Below are 20859 nucleotides of genomic sequence, written 5' to 3'. Positions count from 1 at the left end.
AAGGGGACTGGAACTGTCCTCTAGCAGGATGGTTTATACATCATGGGGGAAAGAACAAGCCAGAGAAACCCACCCTTGTTTATCTCATTGTATCAGATGTTGCTGTGTAGCTTTGCTCACCAGCCCCCATCCCCAGCTGCTCACAGCTATGAGTATTCCCATCAGAGAGATCTGGAGGTTTTTGAGCCTATCAGGGTCTATCATTTCTGTCTGCAGTGCAACATGCTGGGAGCGTGCACAGGCAGGGCAGGGTGAGGATGGCTGGTGCCTGGCCAAGCCGTGGCAGTACAGATGTTTTCAGATCTCTAATCTGTGTGTGATCTCTAAAGACCAACCTGACCCACTGCCCACAGCAGCTGGAGGCAGGAACCCTGCAAACTCATCATGGACAGGCCCTGCACAGTGCCAGCTGCAGCCTCCAGGCTTTGCCCTGCAGAGAGGAGCAGTGCCTCTGAAAATGCTGAGATACAAATGCAGACCCACACAAAACCCCCTAGCTGAGTCCTTGCCCACCAGGCTGGAGGCTGGCTGGTCACACTCTAGGTCACCTAAGAGCCCTGTCACCCACTCCCTTTGCTTGCTGAGTCCTTGCCCACCAGGATGGAGGCTGGCTGGTCACACTCTAGGTCACCTAAGAGCCCTGTCACCCACTCCCTTTGGTTGCTGAGTCCTTGCTCTCCAGGATGGAGGTTTGCTGGTCACACTCTAGGTCACCTCAGAGCCCTGTCACCTACTCCCTTTGCTTGCTGACAGGTGGCTGTCTCTGACAACGGAGAGCCAGCCCTGAAGTCCACCAGCAGAGTCGTGATCCAGGTGCTGGATGCCAACGACAGCCCTCCCAGTTTCCCCCACAAGCTGTTCATGGTGCAGCTCCCCGAGAGAGAGGCCTCAGAGACCCCACTGCCCGTGTACAGGCTGATCGCCTCCGACCGCGACCAGGGCCAGAACAGCCAGGTCACCTACACCATCGAGGAGGAGGAGGAGGGCATCTTCACCATCAACCCCACAACCGGCACAGTCTTCTCCAGGAAAGCTTTTCCTGCCTCTGAATACAACATACTCACGGTGAGAGAAGGGGGAAGCGCAAAGAGCAGATGGGGAGAGACAGGCGGAGCGGGAAAGAGAGAAAGGGGTTCAGAAAGAGAAAAGATGAAAGAGATGGAGAGAATGCAGCAGTGGAGAGGAGGAGAGCTTGAATAAGGCAAATGTGTTAAGGGAGAGAAAGTGGGAATGGTAGGAAGTGCAGACAGTAGGAAGCTATTAAAAATGGACAATAAATGTAAAATTAATTGTCCAACCTATCTTCAGAGAGGAATACAGTGATCCATGATCCCATATGGCTGTGGACCCAAACCTGAGCAGTTTTTGGGTTCCATCATGCCTCTATATGGCATTCTGATCAGGTCATGGAGCTTGGATGTGGGTTCAAAGCCTTCCCACAATCTGTGAGTACTTGCAAACAAGGCTTGTGATCCAGGTCTCTGCTATGGATAGAGCTTGGCAGATTTACTTGACAGTAAAGAGGAATTTGAGCTGCATGGCTCTGTCTTGGAAGCAACCAGAGCATGAGCCACTGCCTCAGGGTCTGTTTCATGGGATTTTGGGCACACTGGGAGCTGAAACTTTCCCTGGAGCTCCCATGAGCTAACTCAGCTTTCTCCCTGGGTGCACATGCCTTCCTCTGCAGGTCAAGGCCACAGACGGTGGCAGCCCCCCGCTCTCCTCCCACGTCAGGCTCCACATCAGCTGGGTCACCCGGCCCGGCCCTTCCTCAGAGCCTCTGGCTTTTGATGAGCCCCACTTCAACTTCGCTGTGATGGAAACAGATCCTGTGAACCACATGGTGGGAGTGATCAGCATCGAGATGGGTCCCAGCCAAGTGTGGTTTAATATCACAGGTGAGGCACAGAAATCAGAGCAGTGTCCATGAGCGTTTGCTCTGGCTCCCTTGGCTTTCAGCGCTCGCATGCCTGAGCTAATGGAATTGTTTGCTTTAAGTGTAGGTGAGCTACAGGGAAAGCTTTCTCACAGGCACCAGGAGGTTTAAACAGCCATTAGACAAAGCTGCCCATCCAAGGCCTCAGGTGCCAAGTGCAATTACCCAACATGATTTTTTTAATGGCAGTCTGGAACTTGCCTGTGTTTGAGGTGTTCTCCGATGTCGCACGAAAGGCAGGGCATGCCAGTGCCAGCTCCTCCTGGAGTCAAGTGACACTCTTGGTTTTGTTAAAACTGCCAGCGAGGATCCAGGTGTGTGGCTGAGTGTTACAGATACCCCCCATATCTCTCTCCCTGTTGAGTCTTGAGCAGGGAATGGAGAAGGAAGCATTCCTCAAAGACTTGGTCTGCCCTAACTTGTGGGGCTCTCCCTTCTTCCTCACCACATCCCAGGGGTGATTTAGACATGGAATGTAGAACTCTAGGGCCTCCTTCAAGACACAGGATTCAGAGGGGACGTGGGCTGTCCCCCCAGGGGACTCTCCAGGCATTGTGTGCAGAACTGGTCCTACCAACAAGGGCCAATTGTGCTCATGTAATTTGATGTTTTGAAGTGGTGCCCTAATCAGCCTTGCACAGCCTTTCTCTGGTACTGCCTGCAGGGCCTGTCCTTGTCAGACAAAGCCTTAATTGGGCAAGTGAATAGTTTCTCCCCTTACTGTGTTAGGGCAAGGATAATGGTGTATAAATACAATTAACCAACAAAAGATACAACACTACAAGAAGCAAGAAAATATCGGTGCAAGGTTTATCTGGCATTAGTAGAGTCTGCTTGGGTCTGCAGAATTAACGGTGTATTCCTCTGAATGTTATCCCATCATTTCCCTGCTAAGTGCTGGAGCGTAGCTTGACCTCATCTTTCCCAGTTCCTAGAGCTCCAAGTGATGCTGAAGGCTGTCTTGGTTTCTATCCTGCTGGAAAAGGACAGGATTTTATTTTTCCTGCAAGGGAAGGAAAGCATCATGGTAGCTGGCAACCAAGGGGATGATGCAGAGGTCCAGGAGCCTTCAGCATCTCATTCAAAGCTTCCCGAGACCACAATCACTTTGTCACTGGGATTGATGGAGTCTGGAAAAACTCTGACAAAGCAACATCACTCCTCATCTCTTTCCTTTTCTGGGCGTCTTCTTTCCATTGGACACTGTGCACAGGGTGCTCTTCTGTCTTTTCTCGGGGAGAGACATCCATGGGTCTCTCTTCCCTCTGTCTGTGCTTCTTTCTGTCTCCTTCCCAGCAAGAGAGCAGTGGTCTGGATGGCTGGTGAGCACTGCATTCCTCCAGCAAGGGAAGATTTGCAATTCTACAACCAGCAAAGATTTTAATAGAATAAAGCAGAACCCAGAGCATCCAGTAGCCAGGAAGGAAGAAGTTGAGACCTGAGATAAATTACAGGAAACTGTTTCAGCTTCTCCATATCTCAGAGCAGCTTTGCAGGGTTTAATGTGCAAGAGGGGCCCAACAGGCCCCAGCAAGTGAGGCATGAGAGAGGAGCTGCCATGCCAGGGCTGAGCAGCAATAGTGTGAGGGACAGCTTTCTGCTGCTGAGCTGCTCAGACCTGCTGTTCCTGGCCATTCTCAGCCAGCTGGGTTGGAGTCAACAGGCTCTGCTCACCCTGGAAGCACCGTCTGCCTCCCCAACTGTTGAAGTGTTGAGAATTCAGGGAGCTCACAGGCTCCCAGCCATGATGATGGGGACCATTGCTGATATGCCCACAGTGTGACCTTGAATCAGAAGCCAGCAAGAGCCCTGTTCTGCCCAGCAGGTCCCTGCTCCATGCTAAGCTAGTGATGGTGCATGGCTGGAAACCTTGTGCAAATAAATCAATGCTCAAATGGGCCTGTTGCCAGTCTAGCCAGGATATCACATGCATAAGTGCATCCTTTCCCCTTCTCTTCTCCTCCTCCTCATTTTCTCTCATTCCCCTCATCTTCCTTTTCACACTCCTTGGTCACCATCTGTGACTGTCCCTTTGTCCAGCTTTGCCTCTTTGCCTTGTCCTCCCCATCTCCTGTGTGCATCCATCTATCTATCTATCTATCTATCTATCTATCTATCTATCTGTCATCTATCTATCTCATGTTATTTTGAGTTTCCAGATTTGGAATGAACCTTACCTGTGGCACTGTCCCCAGTCTGGCTGACTGTAACTGCCCTCCTGTTTCCCTGTCTCCCCCTGCCCCAGGTGGTGACGATGACATGGATTTTGACATTGAAAAGAGCACAGGCAGCATGGTCATTGCAAGACCTCTGGATGCAAGGAAGAAGTCAAGCTATAACCTCACAGTAGAAGTCACTGATGGGTCCAGTACGATCAAAACCCAGGTAATGTTTTTTTCTTTAGTGGAGACCCTGTTGAGAAGGAGCATATGCCAAAGGGATCCTTTCCTCTGGATCTGCTGAGCTCTGGATCACGTGCCAGGCACAGAAATGTCCTCACACTGTGATCCTCCATTACACAGTGACAGTGTAATGGAGGATCCTGCAGTACACAGATCTTACACCGAGCTATGATTGTTTTTATGTTGTTGGAAACGCAGCTGGTCTAGGAAAGCTTGGATCTTTCCTGTTGATCCCAGGCAGCACACAGGGACACATCCACACCAGCCAAGCTCCAAAAGGAGGCACTTCACTCTCAGGCATGTCCCTGAGCCCCGGCTAAAATGATGAGATTTTGCCCATCTTTACTACCCTGAGGAGGGGTGTTCAAGGCATGATCTTTCACTAGTCATTTTCTCCATGCATAAGAAGCAGCCAAAAATCCAGCCCTCAATGCACAGGAAGACCTAGGATGTGAGTCACCTGTCAGTAATGCTTATCATGGGAAATTCTCTGTGGGGGATGATGAGTGAGGAACTCCACCATTCCTGTGAAACGTGATGCTAACAGATGGCCACATGTCTCAACTGTCTTCAAGTATTGTTCCAAATAAACAAACAAAGCCCCACCTTGCCTAGTGTGCATTCCATGCCACCTTGCATCTCATCCCCACGTTTATTTTGGCACTCAAGGCCGTTAGCAGATGTCAAGAAACCTGCTTGTGTAAAACCCCCATGGCATGCTCAGGTTTGCTGAAGGAAGCAAATTATTACACTTGGTTGAGGCTTCCTAAGATGCAGGAGGCACATCAGTAGGAGGGGCAGGACAGCCAGGGTAGGAGACCACACAGGAGAAAGCAGTGACTTCCCCAGCAGGATTCAGGATTCCCAGCATGTGCTGTTCAATGCAGAGAGGAAAACTTGGCTAAAAAGGGTAGAACAGAAATTTTGCTTCTCCACACAGTTGCTGCTCTTGAGATAGGCCAGACCCTCCCTTCTTTAACCAAACATCCCCTTCTGTCAGCTTTCTGTTGAGTAAATAGCGGGGGTTGCTGTGTAGGCACCAGCCAGCAGCAAAGCTGGCACCATGACTGAGCTGCTGCTGCTTTCCATGGCAGGCTCTGACTGCTTCCCCATGTGCCAAGTGCAGGCATGTTCACTCTGAATGCCTTGCCAGAGACTGGAGAGATTTTGAACAAGGAGAGGAAGCAAAGTGAAAAACACAAAAGGGGAAAGCACAGCAGGTTTTCCTTGGGATCAAGGACAAAGGGGCTCTCGGTCATCACGGATGGCAAAGCTCCAAGAGTTGGAAAACTGTGATGGTTATGGCACTCAGAGTGTGTCAGCACCCAGGAAGGATTGGGAGCTGAGAGTTTACATGGCCGCTTGTCCAGTTGCTGCACTCACTGTGCTGTCTCTCTCACAGGCATTTATCCACGTGATTGACATCAACCAGCACCGTCCCCACTTTCTTCAGAGCCACTACGAGGTGAGGATTCCTGAAGATACTCCCTCAGGGAGAGAAATCCTTCGAGTCAGTGCAACAGACAAGGACAAAGGAAAGGGGCTTATCTACACCATCCATGGCAGTGTGGACCCCAAAAGCACAAGACTTTTCCAGCTGGATCCAGGCAATGGAGCCCTCACAACAGCAGAAGGCTTCAGTTCCCAGCCCATGCCTCAGCACACCCTCACAGTGATGGTGAGTCCTAACCAAGCCCAGCCAAGCTGAGTCCACCGGTTTGGCCAGGATATATGGGTCACTGGAGAAATTAAAAGTGGTTCTAGTCTTTGAGGAAGGATTTGTCTGGAGCAATAGGGAAGAGGAAAGCAGGGTGTTAACCTTTACTATATGGCTAAATGTAGGTAACACCCTGCATTCCTCTAACCACCTTCTTTGGAGGGCCACTGGATTCTTACAAAAGAAAACACAGTGTGTAATAGTTAATGTTCGCTTTCAAATTCAAGGCTGAGGTTTGGTTCTGAAACTTCCAGGCTCATTCCCAGCCAAGTGGTTGGTACCATTGCAAAACAGCCATCTCTGTAAGAGTGCTGATGAGTTACTTGAAATATGGTGCAGGCAAGACTGGCTCATCCCTGGGTGTGACTGTTCCTGCTCTCTCTCTGCCATTCAGGTGCGAGACCAGGAGGTGCCCATCAAGCGGAACTTTGTCCGAGTCATCGTGCACGTGGACAGCTGCAACCTTCACCCTCCCCAGTTCAGCAGCATCCATTATGAAGCAGAAGTGCTGGACTCTGCCGTGGTGGGCACAGAGGTCATACAAGTCAGAGCCCTTGATCAGGACCAGGGAGCTAATGCTGAAATCCACTATTCCCTTCAGGCAGGTGAGAGCCATGCAACAAGATGGTTTAGGTTGTGATCATATCTGCATTACCATGCTCTAACTGGTGGCCACTTGACCAGCTTTCTCTGGCTGTTGCAAGGAACATCAAATGGTTGCACAGTTCTAAAATGTGATTTTCTTCCTACCCAGAAAAAATCCAGAGTGAGTAGGTAATGTCCATATTATGGATTATTAGCATCTTTTCTTAAGAAGACAGCTTAATGTTGAGTCACTGGTCAAAGAAAAATAGTGACTGGACGAGTTAGAACAGCCTAAAATCTGCTCCTCTTTTTCCATGGGAACTATTCAGTTGTTAGGCAAAAGTACTCCCAATTCCCACAGGAGTCATCACCATTCCACTATTTCTACCAAGAAATACATCCTCAAGGAATGGTGAGAACCCTCTCAGCATTGACTGGTGGTGGTTTTGAGTCATTCATGCTCAATGGGCAAATATTTTATCATTCACTATGAAGGTTAAAACTGAAGTATTTATGTCTGTGCCACACGGCCTATTTGGCCTGTAAACTCTTTGCAGGAGACAAGCCATCCTTTGCTCCATCTTTCTCACTGCAATTTAGATCAAGGACTGAGGAATTTAATTGCCCCTGAAGTATTGGTAATTACAAGCATGACAGGGCTTGAAGGAACTAGTACTGTCTGTGCTACCATGTTCTGCACACGAGGCAAAAGCTTCAAGCACATGCTCTGCCACCACTAAATATGTTTAAATTAGAAGAGTGTTTATCTCCAATTTACATTTTGATTTATTCAAATGTTAGCTCACAGATCTCAATGGGTTTGTTGTTCTTACAATTAAAATTATTTAGAAATGAATTAATTTCTCTCAGTAGAAGAAACAGATGTTAATCAGGTCTGTAGTCAGGAGAATCTATGAAAAAGAGTTGTAGAAAACAAAGACCAGTAAGATGTCTGCATTCTTCACTCTGTAATTTCTCTTCTTGCAGGTAATGGGGAAGGCTTCTTTAGCATCGACCCATATTCTGGAATTGTTACAGTTGCCCAGAAACTGGACCCATCCAGGCAGGAGCGATTTACTCTCATTGTAAAGGCAGAAGATCAGGGGTTTCCTCAGCTTAAAGATTCTGCCACAGTACATGTCCACATTAGACCCTCGGATCGAACCCCTCCAAAATTTCCAGAGGCTGAATACATCACAGAGATCAGTGAATCCACTGCTATTGGCTCTCCTCTGATCCAGGTTTCAGCCACAAGCTTGTCACCAGTCAGCTATGAAATAAAAGATGGAAATGGAGATGGAGTGTTCTCCATGAACTATCAGTCAGGCCTTATTTCTACTCAGAAGAACTTAGATTTTGAGCAGGTGTCTTTTTACCAGTTGAAAATCCGTGGTACCAACATGGCTGGAGCATTTATGGACACAGTGGTGCTCATCTATGTCATAGATGAGAATGACAATGTGCCAGTCTTCGTTAAGCCTTCCTTCGTTGGCTGGATCATGGAGAATGCCCCATCCCAAAGCATGGTTCTGGATGAAAGCAACGCTCCCCTCGTCACCTATGCAACAGATGCTGATCAAGACTCCAATGCTTTGCTGACCTATGAGATTTTGGAACCAGAGGCACTGAAATACTTCACCGTGGATCCCAGCACAGGGACGCTGACCAGTCGTGCTGATATAGACTATGAGCTCACCCCAGTTTTCCACTTCAGTGTACATGTGCATGACAGTGGAAGTCCCAGCTTGTTTGCATCCAAGCCTGCCAAGGTCACAATCCACGTTAAAGATGTCAATGATTCACCTCCAGTCTTTCTCAAAGACACCTATGACATTTCTGTCTTGTTACCTGCCCACCCAGGGATGGAGCTTTTGTCAGTGCAGGCGAAAGATGCAGACTCGGAGGTGACCTACAGCATCGTGGAAGGGAACCTTGACAATGCATTCCATATCCATCCACTAACAGGTCTCATCTCCATTCATAACACAACTGGCCTGAGAAGCTACCAAGAGCTCACAGTCAGAGCTGGTGATGGCTTGTATAAGAGCACTGCTCTGGTTAAGCTAAATTTAACTCGGGCACAAGGTACCAGCTTGAAATTTGAGCAAGACGTATATACAGCAACTGTGATGGAGAACTCTACAGATGAGAAGACTCTAACCATTCTTGGGGTCAAAGGATATCAGCTAAATGAGCCCCTTTTCTACTCACTGTTGAATGAAAAGGAAAGGTTCAAAATGATCCAGGCCTCTGGAGTTCTTCAGACCAAGGGTGTGAAATTTGACCGCGAAATGCAAGACATGCACGAGGTAGCTGTGGAAGTGAAGGACAACAGGAAGCCACCAAGAGTGTCCCAAGCCACAGTCAGAGTTTATGTAGAGGATGTCAATGACAACCCCCCACAATTTGAGAATGTGCCATACTACGCCTCGGTGCAGGATGGCACAGAGCCAGGGGATGTCCTTTTTCAGGTGTCAGCAACAGACAAAGACATAGGGGATAATGGAGCTGTTACCTACTCATTTGCAGAGGAATACAAATACTTTTGGATTGACCCTTACCTTGGAGACATATCCCTTAAGAGGCCTCTTGATTATCAAGCGTTAAATAAATACAACCTTCGGGTCATTGCTAAGGACAAAGGAGAGCCTCCCCTGCACGCTGAAGAGGAGGTTGTGATCAGTGTGAGGAACAGATCCAACCCTCTGTTCCAGAGTTTGTACTACCGAGTGAAGGTGCCAGAAAACGTCCCCCCATACACATCTATCCTCCACATCCAGGCCCGCAGCCCCGAAGGCTTGCGCCTCATCTACAACATTGTGGAAGAAGATTCCCTGAAACTCTTCAACACCGACTTCAAAACTGGTGTCCTCACTGTCACAGGGCAGCTGGACTATGAGCTAGAGACAAAACACACATTCACTGTCAGAGCCACAGACACAGCACTTGGATCCTTCTCAGAAGCCAGAGTAGAGGTGGAGGTGGAGGACATTAATGACAACCCTCCCATATTTTCTCAGATTGTTTACACAGCGTCTGTCTCAGAGAGTTTGCCACCACAGACCCCTGTTGTCCAGCTCTTTGCCTCTGACAAGGATTCTGGCAGAAATAAAGTGGTCTCCTATCAGATCATGGATGATGGTTCAGATGCTGCCAAGTTCTTTAATATTGATGCCAGCACAGGGCAAATAACAACAGCTCAAGCACTTGATTATGAAACAAATCAACAGTTCCGCATGAAAGTCAGAGCTGTGGATCACGGGGTGCCTCCACTCAGTAGCGATGCCCTGGTAATTGTAGATGTGACAGACATCAATGACAATCCCCCTGAGTTCAGCCAGCTTCAGTATGAAGCCAAGGTCAGTGAAATGGCTACGTGTGGGCACATTGTGATCAAAGTCCAGGCCCTGGACCCCGACAGTGGAGACACCACCCGGCTGGAGTACGTGATCCTCTCGGGTAATGACAACAGGCACTTTGCCATCAACAGCACTTCTGGGATAATATCCATGTTCAACCGCTGCAAAAAGGACTTGGAGCCATCTTACAATCTCAGAGTTTCTGCTTCAGATGGAGTTTTCAAGAGCACTGTGCCTGTGTATATCAATACCACAAATGCCAACAAATACAGCCCCTCTTTCCAGCAGAATGTGTACGAGGCAGAGCTGGCAGAAAATGCTGAGATAGGAACCAAAGTGATTGAGCTGCTGGCAATTGACCCAGATGGTGGCCCCTATGGCACCATAGACTACACCATCATAAATAAACTCGCCCATGAGAAGTTCTCCATAGACAGTAAGGGCTGTATTGCCACACTGCAAAAACTGGACAGGGAAAATTCCACAGAGAGGGTCATTGCCATTAAAGTCATGGCCAAGGATGGGGGTGGGAAGGTGGCCTTCTGCACTGTCAAAATAATCCTTACAGATGAGAATGACAACCCGCCTCTGTTCAAAGCCTCTGAATACACCCTGTCCATCCAGTCCAATGTCAGCAAAGGCTCCCCTGTAATCCAGGTGCTGGCTTATGATGCTGATGAAGGTGCAAATGCAGATGTCATTTACTCTGTTGACTCTGTGGAAGATGTGGCAGAAGACCTTGTGGAGATCAATGCTGCCACTGGGGTTGTTAAGGTCAAGGAGAGTCTTATTGGTTTAGAAAACAGAGCTTTTAACTTCAAGGTGAAGGCAGAAGATGGCAGACCTCCTCACTGGAACTCCCTTGTTCCAGTGAATCTCCAGATTGTCCCCAGGGAGGTGACATTGCCAAGGTTTTCTGAGCCCCTTTATACATTCTCTGCATCTGAGGATCTTCCAGAGGGGTCAGAAATAGGGTCAGTCAAAGCTTTTGCAGAGGACCCCATTATATACAGCCTGGTGAAAGGAACCACTACAGAAAGTAACAAGGACGAGGTGTTCACACTGGATGAACAGACAGGGGCTTTGAGAATCAAAAAACCTATGGATCATGAGACCACCAAATGGTACCAGGTGGATGTCATGGCTCACTGCTCACATCTGGAGACTGAGCTGGTCTCTCTGGTCTCTGTGAATATCCAAGTGCAGGACGTGAATGACAACAGGCCTGTTTTTGAGGCAGATCCCTACAGAGCATTTGTCATGGAGAACATGCCTTCAGGAACCACAGTCATCCAAGTGACAGCTAATGACCAGGACATGGGAAGTGACGGGCAGGTGACCTACAGTCTGGAAGCAGAGTCTGGCAACCTCCGCGGGCTGTTCACCATCGACGGCGAGAGCGGGTGGATCACCACCCTGAAGGAGCTGGACTGCGAGGAGCAGGAGATCTACCGCTTCTACGTGGTGGCCACTGACCACGGCAGGAAGGTGCAGCTCTCTTCCCAAACCCTGGTGGAGGTCACGGTGTCTGATGAAAACGACAACGCCCCGCAGTTCACCTCAGAGTTCTACAGGGGGTCGGTCATTGAGAACGCGGAGCCGGGGCAGGTCGTTGTCACCCTGAGCACCATCGACGCCGACATTTCCGAGCAGAACCGCCGCGTCACCTGCTACATCACCGGTGAGTAGTTCCTGACTTCAAATCTCCAGTGGGCAAGGGGAGAGTGTCATCTCAAAGTGAGGGTTTGAGACCTTGTCTTACAGGTTGTTAGTACAGAAATAGTGTTACGCTGACAGTTCTGTCAGATGCAGGAGATGGTGGCTGAGCTCTGTCGTGAGCTGGACTCAAATGAATCTGGGGAATACAAAACCCTTTAGTAACTGCAGTAGGTTGACCATTAAATAACTATCTCACCACTGAATTGTCCTATTTCTCTGGGAATAAATAAATAAGATACATATAAGTAATTATATGTAACTGCAGTGGGTTGATCATTAAAAAACAAATTATCATTAAAATAACTGTCTCACCACTGAATCGTCCTATTTCTCTGGGAATAAAAAATATAAATAAAATACATATTAGTAATTACACTGTACTGTAGAAATATTTATTTACATTTTCTTAAGAGAGGAATATTTAAGACAGCGTAATTGTAATGCCTAATGGAAGGACAGGAGAGGCAGTACAGCAGGGAGGAAGATTTTTTTCACACAGATATTGTGATCTGTATTTAAGTTATTTGACCCAGCCTTTTCTCCTGCCAGCACTGCAGTCAGTTTATACATCACATATGTACCTGTAGCCTATTTGTATTTTTTAATAACTATGTATAACTTCATGGTATTAAGTGTTGTTTCCTACAAAACCACTTGGAGGTTGGCTTAATAACAAGGCTGCAGATAGTCACTCTGCACTGGGAAATATTTAAGACTATCACGTCAATCTTAGAAAAGGTTTTGGCTAACAAGAAATACTAAAAATTACTCTTGCATCCCTGAAACATCACATATGCCAACTAAAATTAACCACTGCTGTAAAATAACAAAAAAGTTACACTGGAATGTTTGTTCTGCATTTGCACAAGTAGAAGCTTGCTTTTATGGTATTTTTTGACCCTAAAGGGTCCTTCTAAGACCTGGGGCAGATCCTTCAAATTAAAATGTTTGTTCAGGCTCAAAGGAGGACCCTTCAGGGTCAAAACATTAGGCCAGATCATGCTGCAGCCTGTTATCTATTGTTGTAACCATCTGAAACAGGGGAGGAATGCTGGTGCTTTCATTTGGTTTATGGCATGCCTAGGTATTTGCAAGCCTTTGAGAGGAAAGATTTAATCCATTATGTATTCACGTTTCTGCCATCTTAAAGGTAGTAGTGACTTTCAAGTACTTTAAACCTGAGAGGATGCACACTTATGTTAGGGGTGAACACCTTGTGCTCTCTGCTCTGCATGTACAAACACAGATCAGACTTCACAAATAAACATGGAAATGCAGCAAAAGAGAGGATTAGGTGAACACAGAGTCCAGCTTCCCCCTGTCCACACTGATTTCAAACACACAGAAACTAAATCTGGGCATGGGCTGGTGTTTCCCAGCATCAGGTGCCATTGTGCCTCCACAACCTCATCACTGCAGCACAAATGAAAGCAGAAAGGGAATGTATTTAATTTATCCCACTGTGTGAGACCCTTCAGAGTCCAGGATGAACAGATTCCACAGCCAGCTCTCTTCGCTGACCCCCATTGCCTGTTGTGTTTCCTCCTGGGTCAGCAGAGAGCACCAGCTCCTTCCCAGGAGAGAGGGATTCTCCTGTGGCAGCATCCAGCCCGTTTAAAATCCAGCATGTGTAACAACAGTAGGAGCAGCAGGGATCTGGTGTACCAGAGAGCATGCCTAGTCTGGATTTACCTGTCTCTCATAATTTGGCTCTTACAGAAACAAAAAGTAGCCCCAGAAAACGAAGCTATATGTTAAATACTTCTACAGATTAGAGGAAATACAACTGTACATGGTACCATAACAGTAAGATCCAAACCGTGTCTGCAGGGTGTTTACAGCTCTTGAATCCTTTTAGGAACATGCACAAAAAAGACTGACAGGCTCTGGGAAGGTGAGACAATGTGGTTTTGAGTCAATGAATATGCACATCTGCAGAACATTACTGACTTTTCTGCAATCAGTTGTTTCCTTCTGTCACTGTAATGTGCAGACGGGGAATAACTTAAATTGTGCAGGGTATTTCCCAGCTGTGCAGTGAGGTTGACCAAAAGCTCCTCACCTGCTGGATGTGCCACCAGTGCCCTCTCTGCACCACCAGTGTGAGTCAGTCATGGAATCATTTGGGTTGGAAAAGACATCTAGGAGCATCCAGGTCCTTCAGGTCTCCCAAGGAGCCATCAGTGGACGCACCCATATTCTGTTTCCTTACCCCTTCTGATTTTCAGCCCTTAGTAAATGCCTTTTTTTAATTGCTTCCTGCCCCCTTCTAGAAGGAGACGTACTGGGACAGTTCACAGTTGATCAAATTGAGGGCGAGTGGACAATTTCTTCCAAGAAGCCTCTGGACAGAGAAGATACAGAGAAATATCTCCTAAAGGTTATGGCCTCTGATGGGAAATTTCAGGCTACCACGGAAGTGGAAATTTTTGTATTGGATATCAATGACAATAGCCCTGAGTGTGGCCAGGTAAGACATCTGTTCTGGGACATCAGGGGCATAAAGGGAGATCCTGGGAGGGATAGAAAACAATAGAAAAGAAGAAAGAACAGGCAGAGCATGTTAAAGGATTTGGCTTGTCATAATTCTTCTCACACGATCCTGTTGCTTTGATTATGCTTAACAATTTTAATTAAGCAGCATGTCAAGCAAGAATATTAAATCTAGCCTCCAAGCATGTTTGCCAGCAGCAAGTGAGAGCCTAAGCATTATGAAGAGTAATTTTTGGAGATAAACAATGCCAGGAAGCCTCCTGGGAAGGGGCATGTAAATTACTGAGTTTTATATCCTGCTAAACTGGGAGATTCCCATCAGGAGGTTAGCTGCTGTAGAGAGCTGATCGCTGGTGTGGACGTCACCCGTGGTGAGAACAAGCAGAGGTGGTTACTTCCCAAAGGAGATTCAAAGGCTTGTGTGAAATGAGCTCACTTGTCCCAGTCCACACCCCAGCAGCCAAGAATGGGAGGCACATTGTGTTCCCCTATAAAACACAGAGTTTATCCTCTGTGAAGCTTCTGTGGGTCTGTTCTCCTTCCATGAGGTATTTTGGAGAGAGCTCAGATGGGGTGGAGGTATTTTGGAGAGAGCTCAAATGATTTCTTCTGTCCTGGCCAGATACTCTACACTGGGAGAGTCTCTGAGGATGCTGGGCCAGGTCTTTTAATTTTGAAGATATCAGCGAGCGACCCCGACGTGGGCAGCAATGCTCAGATCACCTACAGCCTGCACGGCCCTGGTGCTGAGGAGTTCCGGCTGGGCCCACACACAGGTGAGAGCAGGGCTGCTTTCATCCTCTTCCTTACCCTCCCCTGAGAAATGCAAGCTCCCAACATGGCTCTACACTGACCTCCTCTCAGCCAACACAAGGAGATGTTTATTCCAGCTAGGAAGGAATGGCCACAGCATAGAGGAGAGGGAATTCTACATCATCCTGTTTGCTCTATCTGTTTTGTTAAAATGAAGAGCAGACACCATTGCTAGCAGCCAGGTCTCAAGGAGGAAAGAGCAGCAAGTATTTGGCTTGAGCCAAAGACACAAGTTCTAAATCCCAAAACACCTCTTATTGTGTCTTGGTCAGTGTATTTACTCAAACAGACTTGATGATTGTTCTAGAGATCACTTGGGTTCATTACATTGCAGAAAGCTCAGTGCAGTGGAGTTTAGAAGTACAATTTATTTCTGAACAGTTTTATCCCATGATGGCATCCCTTGGATGAAGTTCAGCTGAACTTGCAGGACTGCCCATGCAAAGCCTTGCCAGGGCCCTGACTGGCAATGATCCGAGGATAGCCCTGGGCAATGTGGCGTGGACACATCACCACTATTAGCTCAATTATTGTCTCCCACGGTTCATCCAGGAAAACAGCTGAACCTCTCTGAGGTCCTGTAGGCTTCAGCTGTGATTGCTGGAGACACGACCACCTCCTGTTCTTTCCCACAGGGGAGCTGACCACATCTGCACCCCTGGACCGTGAGCAGAAGCCCGTGTACCACCTCGTAGCCAAAGCCACTGATGGCGGGGGCCGTTCGTGCCAGGCTGATGTGACACTGATCATCGAGGACACCAATGACAACGCACCCAGGTTCTTCCCCAGCCACTGCGCCGTGGCCGTCTTTGATAACACCACAACCAAGACACCCATCGCTGTGGTTGCTGCCAGGGACCTTGATGAAGGTGAGTCAGAATGGGATTTACGTGTTGGTAGAGTTCATCTTTCATTCTGAAGAGAAGCCTTTGAAATGCAGGGAAGTGCTACCGCAGTGGGTTTAGATGATTGAATCTTGGCGAAGATGTGCCTGGATCTCATCGCTGACATATTCTTGACTACTGGGCTGGCATCAGCATTTTTGTGACCCTGATGGGAGCACAGTATCTGTAGAAACATGCAGACCTTCCTTGAGAATGTGCTCAGTAACTGTGGCTGTGATGCACAGCACAAACTGTGACGCAGGGATCCAAACTGGACAGAAACTTGTTCAAAGATGAGGACTGAGAATGAGTGTAATAAAGGAGAAAAGGAGCTTTAGATATGGGTGGGGTAGGTAATATGGATGGGGAGGTCCTCCGGAAAACACAGAGATTCTCAGAAGTATAGGTAAGGCTCCTAAGAAAGGAACTTTCAGTGAACTTCTCCAGCAGAGGCTGAATTTAGAACAGAAAGATCATATTTCTCTTCTTTGGAAGCAGATATGAAGAGAAATTACATTTGAAAACAAGGTAATTAAAAATGAGGAACACTAGTAAGTGCAGACAGCTGACACTGGTGGGTAATGGTGAGGGCTGGCTAGATGGCTGAACCTGCAGATGGACAGGAGCACACTCAATGTTGGTATGATGTTCATACAGCCTCCATTTTCCCTGGGAATTGAAGCTCATTCTGTTCATATAATCCTAATGCATTATAAATAAATAAACCAAACAGCATCCCTGCCCATGAATTATTGCAGTCTGTTTCCCTTCCAGGTCTCAACGCTGAGGTGGTCTATTCTCTGTCTGACTCTGCCAATGGACACTTTTCAATTGAGGAAACCACGGGGGTGATCCGGCTGGAAAAGCCCCTGAAGGACTCCCAGCACTCGGCCTTTGAGCTGACAGTCTGTGCCACCGACCGGGGCAGCCCGCAGCCCCTCTCTTCCCTGGGCACTGTCACTGTCTCTGTTGTGGATCTCAACGAGTACCTGCCTGTTTTCCTGGCCCCTGAGTACGTGGCCATGGTGAAAGAAGATGTGGCTGTTGGCACCGAGGTCCTCAACTTGTCAGTCCTGACGAGGGACAACGCAGAAAACAGAGAGATCAAGTATGAAATTGTGAACGGCAATGACCACGGGAAATTTCAGCTCAACTCAAACACAGGTAAAATGATCTTGTGCCCTAGCAGGTCCAGGATGATCCAACATCAAAGGATGTCTTTGTGTGCATCTTCTCTGGTTCTTCCCCGTTTGGCTCCCACTTCTGCTTACCTCTGTTTTTACCCAGCACAGGAGTAGGGAATACAGTCTTCTTTTCTACTTCAGATTTTGCCATTCAAGTCACTTAAGGAGTGATCCAAATCTTACTGAAATTGATAGAAAGATTCCTCCTGTGTGTCTGAGACAGGTCCAGTGTGAATGAGGGATACATGGAGAACAGGATGAGAAAATTTTCCCACTTCAAAATTCAGGAGAAAGTGTTTTCATTTAAAAAGTCTTTCCATCAAGGTCCCACAAGGAACCTGCTGCCCAGGGTTACAGGCAGCTTTATTCAGTAGTGCTCAATGAACATAGATAATAGCACTCTAACCATGGGCAGGTGTTGAGCCCATGATTACCAGCCAAATAAAGCCCTATACTGTTTGCACAGCAATGTGATAAGAGCTGTTATCAGAAGGCCAGTGCTAACTCCCTGAAACAAGCCCTTGGCTGCATCAGCAGTGACCTTCTGCCCTCGCTGTAACATCCTCATCAGTGGCTCCTCAGCCTCTCTGGTCACAAGGCTCTTGCTAATTCTTCCTCATCAAGGGGGTTAAAGTTAGGTCAACTACTGTTTCAGCTGGCAGTTTGGCAGTTGCCTTGGCATACCTGCAGTATTCCAAGAAATCTCACGTGCCATTCATTTGAAGTATTTTCTGTCCTTTCCTCCCCATCTCTCAACGTAGGTGCCTTATACATCAACGGGAGCCTGGACTTTGAAGCAAGTCATGAGTATTACCTGTCCATTGAGGGCACGAGGAAGGGCTCAGCCTCTCTCAGTGATGTGACCATGGTGGTGATCAACATCACTGACATTAATGACCATGCACCAGAGTTCATCCAGGATCCCTACTCCACTGACATTCGGGAGGATGCTGCCATTGGAGAGATCATCCTCACGGTATGGCTGAACCACGCCAGCTGTCTTTACCTCCTCCTTATTTGTGCTATGCAATATTCACTCCTCTTGTGCACTTTTCTTTTCCTTGGACACAATGACCTCAGTGGGCTTGTGGTGTTCAGCATCTAAGATTAAAATATGACTTTAAAAAAGGATGATTGGCAGAATTCCTGAAACTCCGCAGGCTTTGCCTTATGAGACACCTTTAAGTGAAAATTAAGGATAGGCTTAGGAGCTTTGAGAGAACATCCCAAGAAAACAAAAATGCCTGAAAAAGGACGATGCTCTTGTGGCTTGGGGAAGGCAGAGGCTCCCCTGGGCAGAATAGCAGAGTCCAAGGTGATGTGGAGTTCCCTGTCCAGCCTATAACCATCACAGGGGTGGTAAAATCAGGAAAAGGATGAGGAGAAAGCTGAGGAAACTATGTTGTTTTGAAAAAACTATTGGATGACACTTATCTGAACTACCCTCCTTTCCCCCTCCTCACTTAGGCAAGGTCAAACCAATACCGTAAAATGACAAACTGGTCCCATTTCTCCATGGCATGTCCTTTTTGGCCCAAGGATCCTAGTGTTTTGTTGTTTTTCCTCCAAACAGGTGTCAGCTGATGACTTGGATGGGTCCATGAACAATCAGATCACATATTCCATTGTGGAAGGGAACCCACTGGGACATTTTGCCATTCAGCCCAAAAATGGGCAGATCAGCATTGCCAAGCATCTGGACAGGGAGGAGGTGAGTTCATGAAAATGAGAATGGGAAGACTGAAACAGATGTGCCCCAAAAGTCTTGAGGGAGAACAGCTTACTCAGCTACCTCCTCTTTTCTGAATTATTTACTCACAATATTGTAGGTAGAAGATAAGGCAATAATTTGTTTTCTAGACTCACAGATACTGCAGTAGGAAGGCTGGGCTTTAGGAAAGGCAGTATAGAATCATAGAATGGTTTGGATTGGAAGGGACTTTGAGCATCATCTACTTCCAACCCCTTCTGTAGGCAGGGACACCTTCCACAGCTCTGAGTTTTGGTCTCAATATTGAGAATGTTGGTTGTGGACACCAACATGGTTGGGTTCTGCTTCTCTGCATTAGAGAAAACAGGTGTGGGGAGAAGAAAGGTGACCTGGACAATCTCTTATTCATAAAACAGCAGCAGCTTGTCTCAGCCTGCCAGAGTTGAGAAGCCTTTGGATAACACTCTGAGGCACATGATGGAGTTCTTGGGATGTCCTGTGCAGGAACAGGAGAAGATCCTCATTGGTCCCTTCCAGCTCAGCTTATTGTGTGATTGTATGATTCTTAAACCACTATTGACAGGTGTTTGCCCAGCTTAGTTTCATCCATCTTTGCCAAGTTTCTCTTTTCTCCAACTGTTGTGAGGCTGATTTAGTTTAGCAATGAGCTTTGAGTGAGATTTATGGATGGAGAGCCTTAGCCAAAGGCAAGGCTGTTGTGGCCATGGCGCATGACCTCGGGCATTTCAACAAGCTGCAGCAGAATAAAAGTGGGATGTGAAAAAGCCACCATTCTGCCATTTCTCCAAGTAATCCTGCACTACAAATCCTCCAGATCCCCAGTTACTCGCTGACAGTTCGAGCCACGGACAATGGCCAGCCTGCTCAGTTCAGTGATGTCCCTGTGCACATCCATGTGTCTGATGTCAATGACAACCCTCCTCGCTTCTTCCAGCTCAACTACAGTGTGGTGGTGCAGGTAAGCCAGGAGACAGTTTGTTCTCTCAATCCCTGTCATTGCACTCAGGAACTCATTCCTAGGCTGCTGTTGGAGTAAAGTGGGGAGACAGTGATGAATCACATCGCTGCTTTGTACTCTGTGTGTTCTAGGGCAGGGTGGGATTTGTTTTCCTGTTCCTGATCCAGCAGCTCCTGGGGCACTGTGGGCTCCCCTGGGCCATTTCTCTTTGCTCTCCTTCCTCCAATAGTGTTGTTCCCCATTTCAGGAGAATGCTCCCGTGGGGACAAGTGTCCTGGAGCTGATTATGAGCGATAGAGACTCTCCAGAAAATGGACCACCATACTCGTTCCAGATCACCCAGGGCAATGATGGGAAAGCCTTTGAAGTCACCCAAAATGGTCTGCTGGTGACATCGTCTGTCCTGAACAGGAGAGTGAAAGAACAGTACCTATTGCAAGTCCAGGTAGAGCCTGTCTTACTGTCCTGGTCTCTGAATTCCCCAGTGAGCTTAAGTAGCAATAAAATGCGATTAGCATGGCCCAGCTAAATGAAAACATCTCTGGCTTTGAAGAAATCCAATCCAGGCACAAATTTTGCAGCTTGGAGCCAGCTGCAGAGCTCATTTCTCCACACAGTCTGCCCACAAGAAGCAGGGGGCCAGCTTCTGTGTTGATAAAATCAGATAATATGATCATGAACAATACTCTGTCAGCAGTTTCCTTAGACAGATGCTTTCCCCATAATCATTCTAGTGAATTGCAATTTAAAGTGAGACCTGGATCTGGTCCTACAAGCTTTCTCTAATTATCCTTGTCATTTAAGAAGTGGTTTCAGTTCCTCTTCAAAAAGGATTTCTATTGTTGCAGAATGAATTCATTATTTTTCAACGTTATCAGTAGGGATAGTCCATTACAAACAAAAGGATAATAACATGTAAAGTACATACTTTTCAGTAATGGCAATTGTTGCAAAAGCTGGGTACTATTATATTACAAACCTCAACCTCTAACTGCTTAGCATTAGGGAGAAATTTATCCCATAATCTGATTATTTGCATTTTTCTGTTTGAGGTTCCTTGACTCAATGCTAGACAGA

General features: G+C 47.3%; 1 protein-coding gene across 1 annotated transcript in view; it reads left to right on the top strand.

The window, feature by feature from the left end:
* Positions 1–20859, top strand: part of FAT2 (FAT atypical cadherin 2) — a 43709-nt gene that overhangs the window by 10637 nt on the left and 12213 nt on the right. The window contains exons 4-17 of the mRNA XM_058815288.1: positions 754–1065; positions 1688–1898; positions 4182–4321; positions 5741–6016; positions 6450–6660; positions 7628–11680; positions 13992–14188; positions 14834–14987; positions 15660–15893; positions 16683–17072; positions 17854–18068; positions 18666–18803; positions 19639–19782; positions 20030–20227. Coding sequence (XP_058671271.1) covers positions 754–1065; positions 1688–1898; positions 4182–4321; positions 5741–6016; positions 6450–6660; positions 7628–11680; positions 13992–14188; positions 14834–14987; positions 15660–15893; positions 16683–17072; positions 17854–18068; positions 18666–18803; positions 19639–19782; positions 20030–20227 — 6873 coding nt within the window. The remainder of the gene's footprint in view (positions 1–753; positions 1066–1687; positions 1899–4181; positions 4322–5740; positions 6017–6449; positions 6661–7627; positions 11681–13991; positions 14189–14833; positions 14988–15659; positions 15894–16682; positions 17073–17853; positions 18069–18665; positions 18804–19638; positions 19783–20029; positions 20228–20859) is intronic.

This window comes from Ammospiza caudacuta, chromosome 16, assembly GCF_027887145.1.
Source record: "Ammospiza caudacuta isolate bAmmCau1 chromosome 16, bAmmCau1.pri, whole genome shotgun sequence".
NCBI classification, from domain to species: domain Eukaryota; kingdom Metazoa; phylum Chordata; class Aves; order Passeriformes; family Passerellidae; genus Ammospiza; species Ammospiza caudacuta.
Note: the sequence above shows the minus strand (reverse complement) of the source record. Positions and strands in the feature narration are given on the sequence as shown.